The sequence below is a fragment of the Tachysurus vachellii genome, chromosome 7 (assembly GCF_030014155.1).
Source record: "Tachysurus vachellii isolate PV-2020 chromosome 7, HZAU_Pvac_v1, whole genome shotgun sequence".
NCBI classification, from domain to species: domain Eukaryota; kingdom Metazoa; phylum Chordata; class Actinopteri; order Siluriformes; family Bagridae; genus Tachysurus; species Tachysurus vachellii.
In genome coordinates, this window is record NC_083466.1 from 21,904,013 (window position 1) to 21,926,338 (window position 22,326).

Genomic DNA, 22,326 nt, shown 5'->3' on the forward strand with positions numbered 1-22,326 from the left:
CAACTCTTTGACCAAGTGGAAACACTTATGAGGTTGCTCCTTGTTTTTCCTGTTTCTTCAGCAGAGGCTGAAAGAAGCTTCATCAGTCATTCGAAGATTAAAAACCTGGCTCCGAAGCACAATGACACAGTCCCGTCTAAACAGTGTTGCTATGTGTCACATTCACAGTGACAAAATTGACTATATAAATAGGGAAATGATTGCTCAGCTGTTCATAGATGGGAAGGAACGTCGCAGAGACACTTTTGGCAGTTTTAAGTAGCTTTATATATTGAAATAAATGTTAGTTTTAACACTGTGTAAAAAGCTACTATTTTAAACAAACTAGCCAGGAAGCTTAAAAGAAATGACACTAAATTTTTATTTCATCTAATTGTATAATTGATATCAGGTCTTGACATGTTTGTCAGTTGAGTTCAATATAGATTTTCTTTCAATAGTTTGTTTTGAATTACTTGTTTTATTCCTGAAATATGGACTGTAGAAGAGAACAAAATGAAGTATTATTTGAATGTGCAAGTATCCATTACTGTGTGCCATGTACTGTGCATACACAAAATACAATTTGAAATATGTAAACAATATACTCTTAGTACTGTACCATTATAAGGACATCTTTGTACTTTATACTCAAAAGGGTACATATTACTACCTTAGAGTACCAATGTGTACCTTAATTAACAACTATAAATTTTTGGGGTTAAATAAGGTACAAATATGTCCTTTTAAGGGTACTGTCCCAGTGGCAAGCTGTTCTATTTCTTTCTTTCTGTTTTATAATCATATATAATCATAACGCATATAAAGCATGATTTAAAAAATCATGATTGAAAATAAAACCTGTCATTTACACAAGGGTTAACTGAAAAAAAAAAACAGATAACATTAGACATTTCGTCCCTACTTTTTAGATGATGGCTACGCCCCTGCTTCGCACTATAGTGATACAGGCGCGCGCTCCAGAGAAGGACAGGCTGGAGATGCGTAACGGAACAAACTCCAGGCTCGATTTCCTTTGCCTAACTCTCAGTAACCCGGATGTTGAACTTGACTTTTTTTTCTTGTTGTACAGTATGTAGCAATCTGAATACAGGTTTCTACCCCGGTCTTTTTCCGTCTCAAAAAAAAAGGAAAGAGGGAAAAAGGTAAGTACAGCATTATATCTCACAATTCTGTTTTCCCTTCGCGCATTTCTGAGTTTATCGCCCTCAATTCTGTCATTTATTCTCTCACTAGATTTCTTGGTTGCATTTTTTAGCATCGTCATCAAATGGTAGGCCGGTATAATAAGGAGAAAACATTATAAACGATTATTACCGGCGTGATTTCAGAAAAACATACTATAAGATAAGAATATTGCTTAAAATACAGGAACCTACACTATAAAAATCATTTTCTCATATCCAAGTTTTATTCCATGACAGCATGTTTTTTTTGTTAAAGGTTTGTGTGTTATTGTTTTTTTCTATGGGCAGGGTGATGGGGTGTCATGTTGACTGACATGTTCTAAATGTTTGTGCTTATTTGCACAAGACAGTTTGATTTTTACATTTGGACCTTTCCAATGTGTAGCAAAGGTAGTTACTTCAAACAGCTAGTTACTTCTCTTAATTATAAAGAGGCTTCTGTAGAAAAATAAAAAAGTGTGGCTTATGGACAGTTTACATGGGTTGCATACTGAAAGTATGGACCGAAAGAGGCTTTTTTTTAGCGTCTTCTTATTCTCAAAAAATGTGTGGGTATTTTGAGATTTTGATAGAACCAGTGTGTTAAATAGTTCACTTTGTTTAATCCGTAACTATTTTATTCTCTTGTGAAACAGACTGGAGCAATAATTATAAACTGTCTTTTAGGGATTATGTTTTTGCTTGTGACTCTCCTGATTCTTTTCAGCATTGACTCTCGATCAGGTATGGACTCTCTCTCTCTCTCTCTCTCTCTCTCTCTCTCTCTCTCTCTCTCTCTCTGTCTCTGTCTGTCTGTCTGTCTGTGTGTCTGTCTGTCTGTCGTAGACTTCGTGTTGTTGTATTCCCAGATTTTTAAGCCACACAAATATTTTACCACTTCCATATATTTTTTTTTCCTTCAGAAATTTATACATTTATTTAGCTGAATCATAAAAGCTGATTTTATGTAGAATTGCATGATCAATCCTCAATTTTGAAGAAATTCTTCTTTGCAAAAATGACAGTGGCCAACAGATGCCAAGATGCTGCAAAATACAAATGCAAGAAACAGACACATTAAACTGACAGGAACTCATGGAAGTTCACAAACAGCAGCTGAAAAATCCAGTCATTAATTTTCAGCTTTGTGTGTAGTGTTCATAAAAAAATTAAGAAATTTAGTATTATTTTTAATTAATAATGTCTCAGGTAAATAATGACGTGTATTGCTAAGGTCCACCTTCTTAAATACACAAAATGTAGTGACAGCTTATTTGTTGATATTTTTTCCACAATACAGAACAATTACAGGTGGTTGGTCCAGAAGCATCTCTTGTTGCTGTAGCTGCTGAAGATCTGGTTCTGCCCTGTTTTATAAAACCCACCACCAGTGCTGTGGACATGACAGTGGAGTGGTTCAAACTCTATGAAAAGGACTCATTAGTGCATCTCTATAGGGATCATGAAGACAGAAATGAAAATCAGGCTCAGTCCTACAGAGGAAGAACCTCAATGTTTAAAGAGGAGCTACAGAAAGGCAATGCTTCACTCAAACTCTCAGATCTCAGAGTCTCTGATGAAGGATCATACAAGTGTCTTGTTGAGGACAAATCCTGGTCTGATGACATCACTGTAAATCTCACTGTTGAGGGTAAGATCTGTTTCTGCAGTGAAGTTATACAATAAAAATATGTAATATGTAACATTATTAATTTGTTTGTTTATAAATAATCAGTGATTTTTTCACACAGAAGCAGCTAGAAATATGATGTAAATACTAATAATTCTTTGTAATTTACTAATTTATTTGTTTGCTTAAAAACTTGCCTAACACAAATGCCATAGCTGTTAATCACAATATAAGTAGATTTGTAATGTAATATGAAGTAAATGTCATTACTGTTACCAAGATGATGCTTGTTAAAAGAATAGTTGTGAATCAGCATTAAAAAAAAAGAAGTAGATTATGTTACTTATGTATTTATGTGTTGCTTTAAAAGCTTACATTATATATTTTGTGACTGATTATAGCTCAGGGAAGCCACCCAGTGATCAGGATGGAGAGTTTTGATAACTCAGGAGGAATTAATCTAGTATGTGAGTCTAGAGGCTGGATCCCTGAACCTGAGATTCTGTGGCTGGACAGAGAAGGAGTCACTCTGACTGCTGAAGATACACAGATACACAGAGATACCGAGGGCTTCAGCGTTAAACGCCGCATCACTGTTTATGATTCTAGTGACTCCAACAGGTTTTACTGCAGACTACTTCAAAAACATCACATGATGGAGGCAGAGGTTATCATTAATAGTAAGTGTCCATTACACTCATTAGTGTCTATTACAAAAACTCTTACACTTACATTTAGAGTACTTCAGTCTACTGTGATCATTACATTATACAGTATAACTGAATGAACACATGCTATGATAAGCATGATGAACATATAATTTTTATGCATTAGAACTTTAAAAGAAAAGACTTTATTTTCTTTTTATCTATTGGCAATACTGCAGCACTGTTCTATGTAAGAGGCAGCTTTGTGCCTATACATTTATTCTTCAATTGTTTCTCACAAATATCCATAATGTTGTTTAAACTTAGGTAAAATCTTTGATGTTTGGAAGTGGATTGTCGGCATTTCAGTTTCAGCAGGCCTTGTGGCTGTTGGATTAATAACAACTGCATTTAATTGTCACAAGAAAGGTAAGGTCAGTGAACAACAAACTATGCAGGTTTGATCACATTTACAGTTGTAGAATGAAAATATTCATAATTAGATGCATCAGAACAAACTTACATGTTGGCTTGACAGTTTGCGATTAATCACCATCTTTTGAATGTAGCTTGAAAGGTATAGAAGTTGTCAATGGAAATAACTGTACATGGAAAACTGTAATTCCGATTAGTTAGAAATGGCATAGGGCACAATTATTATTATTATTATTATTATTATTATTATTATTATTATTATTATTATTATTATTATTATATGCTTTGTCATGCCAACATAATATTAAGCTTAAACAAAGTTGAGCCATGCCTCCACCTTGTGTGTGGAGTTTGCATGTTCTCCCCATGCCTCAGGGGTTTCCTCTGGGTACTCCGGTTTCCTCCCCTGGTCCAAAGACATGCAAGGTAGGTTGATTGGCATCTCTGGAAAATTGTCCGTAGTGTGTGATTGTGTGAGTGAATGAGAGTGTGTGTGCCCTGCGATGGGTTGGCACTCCGTCCAGGGTGTATCCTGCCTTGATGCCCGATGACGCCTGAGATAGGCACAGGCTCCCCGTGACCCGAGGTACTTCGGATAAGCGGTAGAAAATGAGTGAGTGAGTGAGAGAGTGTTGAGCCAACATAATACAAAACAATATAAGCTGCATTTTTAAGTGTTTTTACAATATACTGTAATTGTATTAATGATGTGAGAAAGCACTTCAAAGCTGACTGATGTGTAGTCACAATGCAAAAATCATGCAGGGATTGGCCTAGAGTTGAAGTTAATTTTCACATCAAGCATCAGAATGGGGGGAAAAGTGTAACCTCTGTGACTAACTGTGGTATGGTTGTTGGTACAGTTGAGCAGAACTCATACTGTAGGATTTTCACACACAACAGTCTCTAAAGTTTATGCAAAATGTTACAAAAACAAAAACCATCCTTTGAGTGGAGGGTTTGCAAGCTGAAACACCTTGTTGACCAGAATGATCAGAGGATAAGGATCAGAATGTTTTTTAATCTTCAGATAAAAGATGTTTTGGTGATTCTATGTCAATTTTAGCCTCAGATTATTCTTATTGTTCAGACAACACTGAAGAAATGACACTGTGAAAATGTAAAGTAGAGAATGTACAGCTTGTATAACAGTATAAATTTGCTGTCCCCTCAAAATAACTCAGCAAACAGCCATTAATGTCTAAACCACTCAAAAGTGAGTACACCCCTAGGTGAAAATGTCCAAATTGGGCCCAATTAGCCATTTTCTCTCCCTGGTGTCGTGACTCTTTAGCGTTACAATGTCTCAGGTGTGAATTTAACAGGTGTGTTAAATTTGCTGTTATCGCTCTCACACTCTCATACTGGTCACTGGAAGTTCAACATGGCACCTCATGACAAAGAACTCTCTTGCCCCTTTTCCACCAAAAAGAACCGGGTGCTGGTTCAGAGCTAGTGCTGGTGCTGGTTCAAAGTTGGTTCCACTGGCGAACCTTCTAAGAACCGGTTTGCCTTTCCACCGGCTAAAGAGCCATCACAGAGCCGACGTGTCCCAGCAACTTTAGCGCAGCAGCGGCAAACACAAACACATCAACAATGGCGGATGTTGCTTTACTGTTAATGCTCATGGCTTTGTGAACCTAAATTAGCATCCAAACGCGGCGAATCCAACGTGTACGTACAGCTCCATGTAATCTGGATAAACGGAGGTTGTAATCGAGAAAGTACATAACGTTATTTTATCATTAACACAGTAAAAAGGTAGCCTTAGCATGTAGCTACCTACTATCATGTGTGCTGATAATGTATCATATCGCGGTAAAGTAAAAGTGTATTAAACATTAGTATACTTAAGGTACATTATCAAATGCGCTAACAGTAGCCCCGCCCACAGCCCCTGACACAAGCGGTTCTTAAGTCTAGACCAGAGGCGTTTTGGTGCTACTTAAGAACCACTTTTCCTGATTCAGAGCCGGTGCTTTGGCTGTCGAAAAAGAAAGAACTGGTTCTAAATTAGGCTCTGGCTCCGAACCAGCACTCGAACTGCCTCGGTGGAAAAGGGGCATCTGAGGATCCAGAGGTTGTGTTTGGGAAATAGACGCATGAATGCTGCCAGCATTGCTGCAGAGATTGAAGGGGTGGGGGGGTCCACCTGTCAGTGCTCAGAAAATACACTGCATACTGAATCAAATTGGTCTACATGGATGATGCACAAGAAAGCCCGCAAACAGTTTGCTGAAGACAAGCAGACTAAGGACATGGATTACTGGAACCATGTCCTGTGGTCTGATAAGACCAAGATAAACTTTTTTGGTTCAGATGGTGTCAAGCAGTACAAAGTACAAAGACAAGTGTGTTCTGCCTACAGTCAAGTCATGAGGAGTCATGAGGACATGGGAGTGTCATGTCTGGGGCTGCATGAGTGCTACCAGCACTAGGGAGCTACAGTTCATTGAGGGAACCATGGAAACATGTACTGTGACCTACTGAAGCAGAGCATGATCCCTTCCCTTCGGAAACTGGGCCACAGGGCAGTATTCCAACATGTTAACAACCCCAAACACACCTCCAAGACGTCCACTGCCTTGCTAAAGAAGCTGAGGGTAAAGGTGAACCTAAACGTTATTGAGCATCTGTGGGGCATCCTCAATCAGAAGGAGAAGGAGCGCAAGGTCTCTAACATACACCAGCAAGGTGATGTCATCATGGAGGAGTGGAAGAGGGCTCACAAAATATTGACACTTTGGGCCCAATTTGAACATTTTCACTTAGCGGTGTACATTGGTTTAGATTTTATATTTATATTAGATATTAGATATTACATCTATATTAGATATTTAGATATTAATAATATATTAATAATATATTATCTGTTTTATTTTCAGAGATTGAAAAGGAGCAGCAGTACAGGGGTGAGAATTAATGTTTTGTACTTTCAAAAAATCACACTGATTATTTAATTGAGCAAACTAATGGAAGTCCATCAACATACAACTTATTATATTATACAACAAAAGGGTTATTTCATTAAACAATATTATTATATTACTAGGGGGGCATGGTGGCTTAGTGGTTAGCACGTTCGCCTCACACCTCCAGGGTCGGGGTTCGATTCCCGCCTCCACCTTGTGTGTGTGGAGTTTGCATGTTCTCCCTGTGCCTCGGGGGTTTCCTCCAGGTACTCCGGTTTCCTCCCCCGGTCCAAAGACATGCATGGTAGGTTGATTGGCATCTCTGGAAAAATTGTCCCTAGTGTGTGATTGCGTGAGTGAATGAGTGTGTGTGTGTGCCCTGCGATGGGTTGGCACTCCGTCCAGGGTGTATCCTGCCTTGATGCCCAATGACGCCTGAGATAGGCACAGGCTCCCCGTGACCCGAGGTAGTTCGGAGATAAGCGGTAGAAAATGAATGAATGAATGAATGAATTATATTACTGATCTCAAGTTGGTAAAATAAATATGTTAATAATACACTTCTATAAATATGTAGAATAGAAGAGTAGAAATAGAATATTTAAGGTATAGTTTTATTCAATACACTCTTGAACAGAGAAAAATGGCAATGTAATTCAAGTCTCTAATATGTACTTTAACTAATATAAATTCTTGTTTAATTACGTTACAGAGTTTGTAAAGAAAAAGCTATATGCAGGTAAGAAAGATTTTGCCTTTTTGTCTTTATTACAGTTTAATCATTCTGTATTTTCTATGTGCATGTGTGTGTGGGGGGGGGGGTGTATTTTTGCATAGACTAAGGTCTACGGGTAAGGTGAAGCAATCGGCCAAGAAAGGTTTTGTTCTGGGCCGTAAGTATAGCTCATGAAAGCTTTTTTTTTACCTCTTGTATGGCTTGCTTGTATACAGCTTTGATTAGAACCTGAGTATAAATGCTTGTTGCATCCAGCAGGTCAGTCAATACATTTTTTTTTCTTTTTGCAAGCCTCAGTGTAGTTCATGTAGACTAACTACTTGACTGTCACTATCTAGCTCCATCACTTCAGACTCTAGAGCTTTAAGAGAGTTGGTAAGTAACATTTTGAGTGTACTGTTGACAGAAGAATTTGTCATTTTACTGCAACTGACCTCTACTGCTATGGGGTAAAAAGATGTTTTTGAAGTATTTTTTTTAAATACACACATACAACAAACTGGGAAGAAAGTGCTAGTTCAAGTATATCATGAAGAAAAACCGTCGTTTGATAATAGCCAGTGACTCCGATGTCTGGGCCCCTAGGGAAGTTTATACCACCACCTGGGTGCCAGAACAGAAAAGAGTCTTGTTGTATACTTACCTCTCACCCTGAGAGATGTTGGGATCAGTCAAGCAGTGCTGGTAACTCTGAGAATGGGAGGTGCAGTGCAAGGAGTGATGAGGGCTTTGAGGTAGGAGGGACTGGTCCATTTTTGAGTGTTTTGAATCTGATGCATGCAGCTACAAGATGCCAGTGGAGGGAGCGCAGCAGCGGGGTGGTATGTCAGAACTTAGGCAGGTTGAAAACAAGTCCTGCAGCTGGATTTTGGATCATTTGCAGAGGACGAATTGTGTTCATAGGTAGACCTGCCAGCAGTGAGTTGAAGTAGTCCAGTCTTGAGATGACAAGAGACTGAACAAGTACCTGAGCAGCAAATTCTTCTAATGTTGTAGAGAAGAAACCGACAGCAGCATGCTGTTGCCATTAGCAACACGTGAGGACAAGGACAGGTAAATGTCCATGGTTATCCCAAGGTTGCAAGCTGTGACTGAAGGGGAGATCAGATCGTTATGCAGGGATATTGCAAGATCATGACCTGGAGATGAATCACCTGGGATGATCAGCAGTTCAGTTTTGCTAGGATTGAGTTTCAACTAATGAACCGTCATCCACAATGATATGTCTGAAAGACATGCTGAGATCTGAACAGAAGCTGTGGTATCTGAGGGTGGTAAAGAAATTATAAGTTGTGTATCATCAGCATAGCAGTGGTAAAAGAGCCCAAGTGAGAAAATTACTTTACCAAGAGAGTGAGTATACAGGGAAAAAAGAAGAGGACCAAGTACTGAGCCCTGTAGGACACCAGTGGAGAGTCTGCAAGGAGCAGATTTCACTCCCCTCTATGTTACCTGATACTAGTGACCTTCCAGGTGTGTCCCAGAAAATATTTTAACCCTCAAAACCACTTTCTGTATTTTTATTTTATTTTAATGACCATTTAATAATCATACAAATTTACAATATCAGTGGAGTTGAAAGAGAAAGGTTCAGGTTATGTGTCCTCCTTCCCCATCTCCATACTCTAAATCTGCAAAAAAGAAATTCAAGAAACAGCTATTTGCTGGTTTTAAATAAAACTTAGCAATCTTGAGGTGGAAGTTTCTACAGTGAACAATACAGTAACACTTCCCTGCACAAGCTCACCGACATTATCCAGGCTGCCACCTCTGTGACTGCTAAATTACAAACCTGCATTGTCGAGCTAGAAGACTGAAGACCGGAACCATCTACGTATTACTAATCTTCCAGAAATCACTGAAGGGCATGATGACATTGCCTTTCTACAGCACCAGCTCCCGATCTGGTTCCCATCTCTGGCTGAACGAGGAGCGATTGAAATTTAAAGGGCTCGCCATATGTTTAGCAGCCTAGAGGCTGTGTTCAACACTCCTCAAACAAACACAGGATCCTCATTTCTAACATTCTAAAATACCACGATTGTCAGAGACCATGAGGGCAAGGGAAGCAAGACACATACAATACGAAATGGGTTACAAAACAAAAGACATGAATACCAGAACATGAAACAAATCCAAAACCAACGTGACAGTTAGAGACAGGTCAGTGGTTACTGAAGATATTTGGCTGAAGTAATTGCTGCAAAAGGAGATGCCACAAGCTACTAAGTAAAAGCATTCAATACACAAAAGTATTTGTTGAAATAAATAATGTCAATATACCTTTTTTTGTGTCCATCTTACAGAAAGTCTCCTTTACAAATTGGGGTTTGGATGTATATTTGATAAGCTTATTTTAATTTTTTTACACTAAAATAATGACCATGTTTGGAGGGTTCATAAAATTTCAAGCAGAAATTCATCTACTGAATCTGTTTATAACCAGCTTTTACCTCTTTCCTCTCACTTGTTTTACCATGTCCACAAAGTTAATCACAAAGTGAAAAGTCTTTCTGGTACTGGACTGTATGCTGACTGGGGTGATGTTTTTTCTGACATTGTTTTGACTACTGTTTTGATTGTTTATCCCCAGTTAAGAACTCCTCTGCCTTTGCTGCATATATGGTGACCAGAAGCCTTGTTGTTTGATCTTATCACCTCCACCCTTGCACAATGGTTAAAATGTGCATGCCCTTTATGTGAACACCACACACCCTGGCATCTGTAGTGACACCTATCGGCTGCCATATTGAATGCTCATAAGCGGTTCCTGTTACTGAATGCGAGTACATGTGTGCAAATGCAAATGTGTTCAAATGCCAAGGGAATCCATTTTGATCACATCCCCAGCATGGTCTTTAAAGACTAGAATTAGGTCTTCCTCTTTGTAGAGGCATTGCCATTTCACATTGCCTAGGTACTGGTAAACACTGATAGCTGGTATACACTGATGCAGTTCTTTCTTGAGTCCTAAAATCATTGCAAGGAGTGCTTTCATGTCTTCTGTAGTACAGTAAGTAATCTGTCTTTTCTTCAAACACTGTGGTCCAATTCTCAACCCCATCACAGATGTCAAGGTTGTTATATGCCAAGGCACATCTTTTGTAGGTTCTGTCTGAAATGCTCTTACAGCGGATTGGGGCATGATGCCATTTGCCCAATCCCAGTCTGTGCGGGAAGGATACACAATGTATGGACAGCACCCCAGAAGAGGCCCGCAACAATAAAAGAGTGAACGCTGTGTCAACTCATTGTTGGGTTATTGGTTGGCGTGTCATGAATGTTGTGTGAAGGAAGTGATTGATCCTGCTGTGTATTTCGGTGTTGCTGAGGCATTGCTATTAGGACTGTTTGTGTACAAAATTGTTCTATGTACAGGGCTGGACCAGGTAAGAAGGAGCATGCTCATGCATTGTTCACCTTAGGTAAGGGGTGGGTGCCTTCCCCTGTATTTTTATGTTAATGTTTTTTCCCCATCCTAAGTGGATAACGTGGTCTGCTTCTTGTAGGCACTATGGTTGTGTTTGACCTACAAGCCTTCTTAAGTGCTCCCTCTCTTGAGAGGTTGGATGAGTGTAGAAAGGACAATTTGTTGGAGATTGCTGCAAATTTTGAAATTTTGGTGTCCAGAAAATTAGTAAAGAAATAAAAAAGCTTGTTAGGCGAAAAACTCATGGAGTTACACATTTTAAGTCTGCCAGTTGACCATGAAGCTGTTATTTGCTTAAGCACTCCTATTGAAGCCGGAAAACGGGAGTCTGCATTGCACATTCTTAAGACTATGGTGATTCTACCTGGGTTTGAGCCGTTCTCTCCACAGACCTCTGAGTCTCGAGAGAATGCTCATATAAAAGTGTGTATACGAGGTTTGGAACTGTACAAGGAGGAGCTAGTCGACCAAAGACAGGCTGAGCATGAGTTAAAGCTCGTGGTCCAACGGATGGAGCTAGAAGTGGAGAGGGAAATTTGGTTACAGGAGTTAGATATGAGGGTGAAGGAGTTCACTCTTTAGTCTACTACCCAGCCATGTCAGCTTCCTCTCCCTGTTCCTAAGCCTGAGTCTCCAGCTCCCACTCCAATTATACACAGTCCAGGAGATGCGGTGGTTTCAAGCACTTCTTTTTAAATTCCGAAACTTATTGCACTAGTACCGCCTTTTAGAAAAACTGAAATTGACACCTACTTTGGCGGATTTGAGAGAATTGCAAATTCTCTAAAGTGGCCAAAGGAATTGTGGACATTATTACTACAGTACAATGAAAGCTGATAGGAAAAGTCCAAGAGGTTTCCTCATCTTTGTCTGTGCCTGATAGCACAGATTATGTCACAGTAAAAGCTGCGATCCTTTGTGCTTATGAGCTTGTCCCCGAAGCTTATCATCAGAGGTTTTGGACTTTTCAAAATGGACAGATACAAACATGGAATTTGCTCTCCTTTTTGATAAGTGGACTGCAGCCAGTGAAGTTATTAATCGGGAGTCAATGAGGGAATTAATGCTTTTAGAGGACTTTAAAAACTTTAAAAGCTGTTGTGTTAGCAGATAAATTTGTTCTAACACATAAGATGTTGTTCTTATCTAGGCCTAAGCAACAAATTCCAGTGGAACAGAAGTCCAATCCAGAGCAATAGAGACCAGTAAGTCCCCCTGGCCATAGCAGAACAAGATCATTAGCTGGTGAGTGTTTTTATTGTCACAGACTTGGCCATGTGGCTGCTAATTGTTTTGCCTTAAAATGGAAGCAGGAAAGACTGGAAAAGAATTCTGGTCATGAGGATCGACAACTAGAAAGTGTGGGTATTGTAAAAACTATTTCACAAATGTCAATGGTGAATGCCGATGAGTGCTACAAACATTTTGTTTCTAATGGTAGTGTGTGTATTTTGGAAGGTGAAAAAAAGGAAATTGTAATTTTAAGTGAAACAGGAGCTGTTCAGTGAAGGAGTAATTCTGTTGACTAAACAAACATTTGGGGTATGTTTGTGTTCCCATACATTATGTAACTTTGACATCTGATGTAGTGAATGGGTTATTTAAGCTTGGAATTCAGGCAGTCTACCAGTTGCTGGAGTAGATTTTATTTTAGGTAATGACTTAGCGGCAGGAAATGTTGCTCCAGTAATAGATGTAACAAAGGTGTGTGCTGACTGCTCTACAATATTCAGTATTCTACAATATAGCGCCTTTCCATCTCTATCTCTCTGTTTTGCTAATCTGTACAAGTTCTTCTCATCTTCCCTCATGTCTGACCTGGCATACATCTCATTGTATGCTTTCTGTTTGGTTCGTCCCTCTTCACTCTGTGTTGTGATTCCTTGTGATCCTGTCTACTTCCTTCTGTCCTTTCTATGTCCCACTTCTTAGCTAGCCTCTTTCTCTGAATGATGCCCTGTACTTCCTAGTTCCACCATGTTTCCTTATCTTCTTTTCTACTTCCAGATGACACCTAGCACCGTCCTACCTGTTTCCCTGATCATTTCTACTCTATTTTCCCAGTGATCTGGAAGCTCTTCCTGAACAACCAACGTCTCAGCTTCTGTCTGAATTCCTCACAACAATCTTCCTTTTTTCCCTTCCGCCACTTGCTCTTCTTTTATATCTTTCTTCTCCTTCTTTTGCTGAACACCAGAGGCATCTTACATATCACCATACAATACTGTCTGGCGGCACTCTCTACTACCACCACCTTGCAGCCACTAATCTCTCTCAGATTGCCTTGCCTGCATAGAATGTAGTCTACCTGTGTACTCCTACCTCCATATGTATCTGTTCTTGTCTCTTCTGGAAAAAAGGGTTAACTACAGCCATGTCCACCCCTCAGCAAATTCCACTACCACTACTATCTGTCTTTCTAATTTTCTTTCCTTAGCACCAAACCTGCCCATCACCTCCTTATCACCTCTGTTCCCTCACTAACATGCCTGTTGGAGTCTGCTCCAATCACTACTCTTTCCCATTTGGAAATACACTCTATCACCTCATCTATCTAACTACAGAATCTCTAATTCTATTCTAACTCCTCACAGCCTACCTCGTTGAGTAGGCTGTGAGGAGTTAGAAGAGAATTAGAGATTCTGTAGTTAGTTATATGAGGAGATGGAGTGTATTCCCAAATGGGAAAGAGTAGTGATTTCACTATAGTGAATTCAGGAACACATTTTTCACCCCTTTAAAACATTCCTCACAAACTCATCCTTCAGGATCACTTCTACCCCATTTCTCTTCCTATCCACACCATATTAAAACAGTTTGTATATTCCCCTCCAATACTACGTACTTTGCACCACTTCCACCTGGTCTCTTGTACGCACAGTATATCTACCTTCCTTTTCTCCATTATGTACACCATCTCTCTACCTTTAGCTGTCATTGTACCAAACTTAAGGGTCCCTATTCTTAGACCTATACTCCTTCCTTTCCTCTTCTCACTCTATCTACAAACTATATGCATGTTTAAATGTGCCACGTTTTATGCTGGATGCCCTTCCTGCGGCCCCTGTGGCTTGGGCTCCTGTGGCTAGATTACCTGTGTCTAGATATCTGTCAAAAGCCTTTTTAAATTGCTCTTTTATCTGATCCTCAGACCTGGCTGTTTCAGATTCTTCCTCATTCATAGAATAGTTGTGCACTTCAACCCTTCTAAAACTTGCTGTTCTCTCATGCTCTGACTCTTCCCTAATATAAGCTTTACTCAGCTATTCATCCATTACCCTACATTTTAAATAAAAGTCAGATTGGATTTCTATCCAACTACTGCACTACTGACTCTGACTACTGTATAAAGATCTCCACTTTATACTCCATAGTCAGTCAGCATGTACATCAAAAACACAATGGTAAAATCTATGCTTGTTTTATTGACTTCAAAAAAGCTTTTGATTCTATTTGGCATGATGGCATTTACTCAGACAAGAAGTGCAGATTAAAAATAGAATTATATAAGAACATATTTACTCCCACAAAACCGAGCAGTTAGACAGGGCTGTAGTTTAATTCCCATCCTGTTCAACATATACATCAATGACTTAAAAGAATTATTGGAACAATTTGCCACACCTGACCTCACTTTATAGAATGTGGACGAAAAAGCCAGATTGCAGGACACCTCTACATTATTACTAAAAGTTAATGCTTTACTTGGCTATGTTACAGCAGTGAATACACTTAAATTCTGAATTCTTTTGAAATATTCTGAAAGTCCAAACTAAAAATAACAACTCACACACCCCATATATTTACACATTCAAAAATAATCCTCCACCAGTTGGGACAACACTTATACCTGCCCCCTGTTTGACATGTCAATCTGTAAAATAAAAGGGAGAGAGTTTTAGAATGAAAGACCAGCCCACCACAAAGAGCAGCCTTAACCTAAGTGAAAGCCTGTTGGCACAGCCTGGGGGTGTCTCAATGTGGTGTTCTATGAGGTGTTCTTTGAGATTTATCTCCATCACTAGCACCTCCCTCTTTGAGACTATTATTTGCCAATGCCTCCATGGTTTAAGAAGATTGAAGTGATAAATTTGTCGTGACTCCCCTCTATCCATTCGCTTAACCTATTCTCATAGAGTAATTTAAATGGGGAAAATCCTGTAGAGACTTGCTGGACCTCTTTTACTGCAAATTATTGGGGTTCCAGACACTTGCAAGGATTGTCGTTAACAAATTTAAAGTATCTTATTAAACCACTCTCTAAGATGTCAGTTTGTGGTGTCTCTTGTGTGACTAGATTTAATATCTTAACAATTCGTACAGCTCACACAGTGTCTGTGTCTTGATCAGTCAAGGTCTCTTTCAGAAAGCTGAATAAGGAGATAATGTGGAAGAGTGCCTTTGCCTGCCACACTGTGTGCAGAAATTGTGCACAGAGGCATGCCTTTCATATATCACATTGCATAGTCCAACAGAATTAACACAAATCAATATCCCTGTGATGACCGCTGTAATGGCCCGGAGATTCTCACTCACTCTTACTCGCTCATTTTCTACCGCTTATCCAAACTACTTCGGGTCACAGGGAGCCTGTGCCTATCTCAGGCGCCATCAGGCATCAAGGCAGGAGGCCCGGAGATTGACCATGCCAATTCTCTCGAAGGGGACCTCAATTAGAGGTAACGTGTGCAATGGCGCTATTGGTATAGCCGGTGAATTCATCAGCAGACATTCATGACTTGACTGCACACCACCTTCACACATCACTGTGAATGCTCGACCAATAAAAGCGGGCCATTAATTTGTTCAATGTTTTCTTTTTAATCAGTGACTGGACATTGGATTATGGTGAGTCGCCTAAAATAGCATTCTACCTCTAACTAAGCACGATATTCAGCCCCCTCTCCCTCTCCCTCCAAGCTCCCATGTGCAGTACTCATATTGATGGGTCCAGCATCATCTCTCTAGCCAAGGGTGAACAAACCCCACACTGTAACTCCCTCTCTTGCAGGGCACCTCATATTTCCCTTATTAATAAAGAAAATGCTGCTCAATTTGTCACCAAGATTAGTAAGGGACTAACCACCTATGCTTTTGCACTTTTTTGCAAAATTGATTGCCACTGCAGGAATAGTGAATATCTAATCATGAATATCCCTGTGTGCACACCTAACCCTCACCCTATGTGCAGCTCCCAGTGCTTCATTTTGAACCAATCTTTGGTGGACTGAGGTCTCCTCACATCTTGAATCCACCCAAGTGTGGTGTGTGCCCCTTGAACACTTAATTGAGGACTGCCTGTGTTGAGTCCAGAAGAACAACCAGGGCCCTGACCTCCATCAGCGGCTTTCACAGCTCTAGCAACAGCACTAGCAGCACTAGCAAGCCAGCTCAGGTTTCACTCCTACCTCTGGGTGGCCAGGTTCACACACCCATGGGAGAGATGGCACAGAACAGGTGAGGGAGGGGGGAGCCAGCTGTGGTGCCAGGGAATCAGCCACTGGGGAGAGAGAAAGATAGAGAGAGAGACGGGACCAACCTGCCATCGCAGCAGGCAGGCTCACGACAATCTGTTCCAGCACCACACACTTGACAACCTTCGTCTCTCGGTGAATGGCCGGCCAACCTCCACGGATTCCAGCATCCAGAAGCGGTGGCAATGTTGTTCTGGATCTCTGCCAACCTGCTGTAGAATCACTTGCTTGAGGTTGGCATACTCCAGCATGTTGGACAAAGAGAGCTGATGCGCAATATGCTGGGACTCACCAGCAAAGTAGTGGCTGTAGGCGTGTAGGCCAGTCCGATTCCAGTTACCCCCACATGTTGGCAGCAGGCGGCCCCTCACGCTGGAGCATGTGCTGGAGAAGCTTTGTGACCTCGGGTTGCAGTAAAGGTCAGACCTCAAGTCTGGTGGACGGTTGAGGGGAGGTTACATGATTGTCTTATTACATAATTACATGATGGGACGTTACATGACCGTCTCCAAGACCATCATCACACGTTCCAACCAAAAGCCATGGATAACTGCAAAGGTGTGTGCACTGCTGAAGTCTTGAGACTTCGCCTTCAAGGGACAAGACAGCCTTAAGAACAGCATGGGCCAAACTGTCCTGAGCCATCCAAGAGGCAAGGCATGCTACTGCATGTGTAAATATGTTTACAACCCTCTTACTGTTAACTAAACTCTTATTTGCACAATGTGTATACAGTTGGTACTCTGTTCTTGCACTGTTTGCACTAAGTTGCACTATGCACTTTATGTGGCTAGAACAACTTCATGTTTAGTCCTTTAGTCCCCTGATCTGGAATTTCATATGCTTCTGTGTCGACCATTCTGGTTACCGAGGGAATTTACAGTGGTCATTATCACAGCTGTTTACATTCCTCCTCAAGCCAGCACAGACCAGGCAATCAAGGAACTGTATGGGAATATAAGTGAGCAGGAAACCGTGTACCCAGATGCAGCATTTATTGTTACGGGGGACTTTAACAAGGCAACTTCAGAACAATAGCTCCTAAATATTTTCAACACATCACCATCAACACGCGTTGTGACCGTGTACTGGACCACTGCTACTCTCCCTTCTGGGATGCCTACAAATCCCTCCCCCCCACCTTTTGGCAAATCGGATCACTCGTCCATTCTGCTCCTGCCTGCTTATAGGCAGAAACTGAAACGGGAAGCACCCGCCCTCAGGACAATCCAATGCTGGTCGGACCAATCAGACGCTATACTACAAGACTGTTTTGATCACGTGGACTGGGACATGTTCCGGGCAGCGTCTGATGACAACACAGAGGCGTACTCAGATTCTGTAACGTGTTTCATCAGGAAGTGCGTAGAAGATATTGTGCCGACAAAAACAATCCACATATACCCCAACCAAAAACCGTGGATTAATAGCGATGTTCGAGCAGCCCTGTCAGCGTGGACATCCGCTTTTAAATCCGGGAATCCTGTCGATCGCAAAAAAGCCAGCTACGATCTCAGGAAATCCATCAAAGCTGCAAAAAGGCAATACAAAAATAAAGTTGAAGAAGAATTTAACAACAACGATGCAAGAAGCATGTGGCAGGGCATCAACAATATCACAGACTTTAAAGGGAACAAACCAGCAACTGTGAACATTGCCGCCTCTCTACCGCATGAGCTAAATAACTTTTATGCTCATTTCAAAGCTCACAACCCCGCCCACACAGAGAGCGCTCCCACGGCTGCTGGGAAGATGTGAGTGCACTCTCCGTCTCTGTCGTGGATGTAACCCGATCCTTCTGACGGGTAAACATCCGCAAGGCTGCAGGTCCTGATGGCATCCCAGGCCGTGTGCTCCGAGCATGCGCATCCCAATTAGCCGGTGTCTTCACAGACATTTTCAACCTCTCCCTTTGTCTGTCTGTGGTTCCATTGTGCTTCAAAAAATCCACCATTGTGCCCATACCAAAGAAAAATAAAATCACATGCCTAAATGACTGGAGGCCAGTTGCTCTCACACCCATCTTCAGCAAGTGCTTTGAGAGACTCATCAGAGATTACATCTGCTCTGTGCTGCCTGCCTCACTGGACCCACTGTAATTTGCATATCGTAGCAACTGTTCCACAGATGATGCCATCGCTTTCACCCTACACACTGCTCTCTCCCACCTGGAAAATAAGAACACCTATGTGAGAATGCTGTTTGTGGACTACAGCTCAGCATTTAACACTATAGTGCCTGCCACACTTGTTGCGAAGCTCCAGACTCTGGGACTAAACAGATCTCTGTGCAGCTGGATTCTGGAATTCCTGACAGGCAGAAGTCAGGTGGTAAGAATGGGCAGAAACACTTCATCCCCACTGACCCTCAACACTAGTAACCCCACTCCTGTACTCCCTGTACACACATGAGTGTGCAGCCACACACAGCTCCAACGTCATCGTCAAATTCGCTGACGACACAACGGTGATAGGCCTGATCACCGACAACAATGAGACGGCCTACAGAGAAGAGGTGAGCACCCTGACTAAATGGTGTCAGTAGAACCACCTCTCTCTCAACATTGACAAAAACATGGAGCTGGGGGTGGATTTCAGGAGACAGAGGAGTGAATACAAACCCATCACCATCAACAAGACACCTGTGGAGTGGGTGAGAAGCTTTAAGTTTCTCGGCATTAACATCAGCGAGGCTCTCACCTGGGCCACACACACACTGACGCAGTATTGAAGAAGGCACATCAACGCCTCTTCTTCCTGAGACGGCTGAGGAAGTTTGGAATGAGCCCCAGCATCCTCAGAACATTCTACACCTGCACTATAGGGAGCATCCTGATGGGCTGCATCACTACCTGGTTTGGAAACAGCACTGCTGGCAACCATAAAGCTCTGAAAAGGGTCGTGCGAACTGCCAGCCATATGTTCACTTGTTGATTTCATTATGTTTAATAACTGTACATATTGTACACACATATTGTACTATATGTACTATATGTATGAGCAAATTGCACATTTTTGCACATTTTCACATGTCAACTCATTATCTATATCCTTCTCTGTAACTGTTCTGCAATTTCTGGAGTTTGCTCCTAAGAATTTTACTCACCAAGGCACATGTGCTGACAATAAAAATGACTTGACTTGACTTGCTCTGTGCTGTTTCTGTTTTATGCAACTCTGTACTGTCTTATGTAGCTCTGTGTTGTTTTATGTAGCACCATGATCCTGGAGAAAAATTGTTACATTTCACTATGTACTGTGTCAGCTATATATGGTTGAAATGACAATAAAAGCTTCTTGAATTGAATTCAATCTAATGTATCTCAATCTAAAAATTATACACAAATAAATCACAAAAAATAAAGTTTTAGACAGTAAACTTTTTTTTTTCATTTTCAACAGATTCCTAGCATAAACTATACCAGTTTCCTCTCTTTACAAGAGATCATTACAAATGCTTAATACGTTATTCTACAAATACTTTTATAAATCCTAAGGAATATGATCTGCTGGATGATTATTTAATCTTTTTTTCTGCTTACTTATTGCACACTGTGTTTTTTTTTTCTTCAGTGGATGTGACTCTTGATCCTGATACAGCTTTTCCCAGATTCATAATGTCTCATGATGGAAAACAAGTGACATGTGGAGACAAGCAACAGGATCTCTCTGATACACCACAGAGGTTTACAGATCTCTTTGTTCTGGCAATGCAAAGTTTCTCTTCAGGGAGATTTTATTACGAGGTCCAGGTCAGAGAGAAAACTGAGTGGATATTAGGAGTTGTGAGAGAAAGCATTAACAAGAAGGAGAAGATTACACTGAATCCTCATAATGGATTGTGGACTGTGGCTCTGTGGAATGAGATTCATTATGAGGCTCATGAGTATCCCATTTTCCCACTCAAATTGAAGGAGAAGGTGAAAGTGGTGGGGGTGTTTGTGGATTATGGGGAGGGTCTGGTCTCCTTTTATGATGCGAATTCCAGCTCTCATATCTACTCTTTCACTGGTCAGACTTTTACTGAGAGCCTCTACCCTTTCTTCAGTCCTCGGTCCAATGAAGGAGGAAAAAATTCAGCACCACTGATCATCTCTCCTATAATTAAAGACTAAATGAATTTTCCCTTTACAAATTTAATCATCTGTTAGAGTGTGAATATACATGAATATATCTATTTTTCTGTTAATTTTAGTGTGCATAATCCATTATAATAAATGATATATCATAATACAGTAATAATACAATAATACCTTGTTGGTTGGTTGGTTGGATGATTTTCATGAACCTATCATTGTAATCCTATATTTATTAACTCATTTTGAATGTGGAACTTTGTCATTTCAAAAAATATGCATGATCAATAAAATTAATTAAGTTCAGTTGCTGATGTCTGTGTAGATATAACTGAAAAACTATTTCTTCTTAAAATGTCATCAAACACAATTAAATCCATATTTTATTTGATATAAAAATGTCATTGTTATAAAGAAAAGGGTAAATATTTGCCACACTGTAAGCATATTTTTTAAACGTATAAAACCCATGCCCCAAAAACAGATTTGTTCCATATGACCTCATCAACAATTAACAGGACCCACCATTGTCTCATATCTTTGATATTAACGAATAAGCCCCCTTTGCTGTTTTATATATGTTATGCACCTTCTTACTTCAAACTTTAAACATTTGCACTGGTACACTTTTGCATATCCTGTACTAATCCTGTACTATCCTGTACTAATATACAGTTAGTATTTAATTTGTATATATTATATGTATTATATTTTATATATATTATATATAGCATTTGCACTGGTCAACTTTTGCACATCCTGCACTAATATACAATTTATGTTGCTATTTTTGTTATCTTAAATTGTTATTATATTTTTATGTTTATACCTAGTTTCATAGCTTATATTATATTTATCTTAATGGTTATTCCTTATTAATATGCACCAGTACACCAAGACAGATTCCTTGTACATGTAAAGCTCTGAAATTACCCTGCATATACAGTATACAGTACTGTATGCCCACAGATGTGCCTCCAGTGCCCCTCTCATAAGTTGTTTACCTGAAAATGTTAAGTTTTCAGCTTTTTTTGTAAATTTACAATATTTTCTGTATTAATTTTGTTATTCATTCCATTCGTTATTATTATTATTATTCCTTTATTAGCTCTTTATTTTTGTCCTCACTTCTTTTATCATATTACCAAAAAAAGAAACAGGGCTCTACTCAGCATTTTCTATCCAACCCCAAAATTGAGCAGGTTTTCTCTGGACAATCTCCTTTTTTGGATCATGTGTATGTTTTTTCCTATTTTTCCCATCTCTTTTCCCTTTTAAATTCATAATATAATTTCTTTTATTTATAATGTATCTGTGTATTTATATTTGTGTATTTATTAAAACTTAGTCAATGTCTGCTATTGTACACTATTTTTAGAGTTAGATTGTGTTAGTGAGTGGCATGGCCTTCTCACGCACGCACATGCATTACATTATGTTTTGCTCATTATTTTTGAGTTGTTTGCAGGTTTTTTATATATAGTCATTCTGTGTAAGTTAGTAACATGTCCCATTGTTTATCTCCTACCAGCTTCGATCACTGGGTCTTTTTCACTTAGCAGTCTCATTCTAATCTTGGATACTACTGTGGTTTAGTGATTCAGCTCTTCCTTTTATACCCTAGGTGTGTGCTTGTGTAGCCTGGTATGTGTGTGTTAAAATGTGTGTGTGCATCTGTGTTTATGTGACCTCTCAGTCACCCCAGTAAGGTTAGATCTTATCAAGCATGTGTACCCACACTCCCCTTAGTTCCCATTCTTTTAACACATAGAATGTTTAAGGCAGGGGTGTTTTATGGCAGGACCATTTGTTGTAGGACTG

General features: G+C 40.1%; 1 protein-coding gene across 1 annotated transcript; it reads left to right on the forward strand.

Annotated features, from left to right (window-relative positions):
- The first annotated feature begins 1,058 nt into the window (after positions 1 to 1,058).
- Positions 1,059 to 20,819, forward strand: LOC132848892 (butyrophilin subfamily 1 member A1-like). Its single transcript, XM_060874956.1, has 8 exons — positions 1,059 to 1,145; positions 1,854 to 1,910; positions 2,467 to 2,817; positions 3,198 to 3,476; positions 3,771 to 3,872; positions 6,764 to 6,790; positions 7,503 to 7,529; positions 20,003 to 20,819. Exons 2-8 carry the CDS (start codon positions 1,859 to 1,861, stop codon positions 20,542 to 20,544), a joined length of 1,380 nt encoding a protein of 459 aa, XP_060730939.1. The 5' UTR covers positions 1,059 to 1,145; positions 1,854 to 1,858; the 3' UTR covers positions 20,545 to 20,819.
- The last annotated feature ends 1,507 nt before the right edge of the window (positions 20,820 to 22,326 follow it).

Bases quoted from the DNA above. Each gene is read 5' to 3' on its own strand.
- LOC132848892 (XM_060874956.1), top strand. From the start codon at position 1,859: ATGTTTTTGCTTGTGACTCTCCTGATTCTTTTCAGCATTGACTCTCGA. The intron at 1,911-2,466 runs GTATGGACTCTC...TCCACAATACAG, and splicing joins CAGCATTGACTCTCGATCAG to AACAATTACAGGTGGTTGGT. The intron at 6,791-7,502 runs GTGAGAATTAAT...ATTACGTTACAG, and splicing joins AAAGGAGCAGCAGTACAGGG to AGTTTGTAAAGAAAAAGCTA.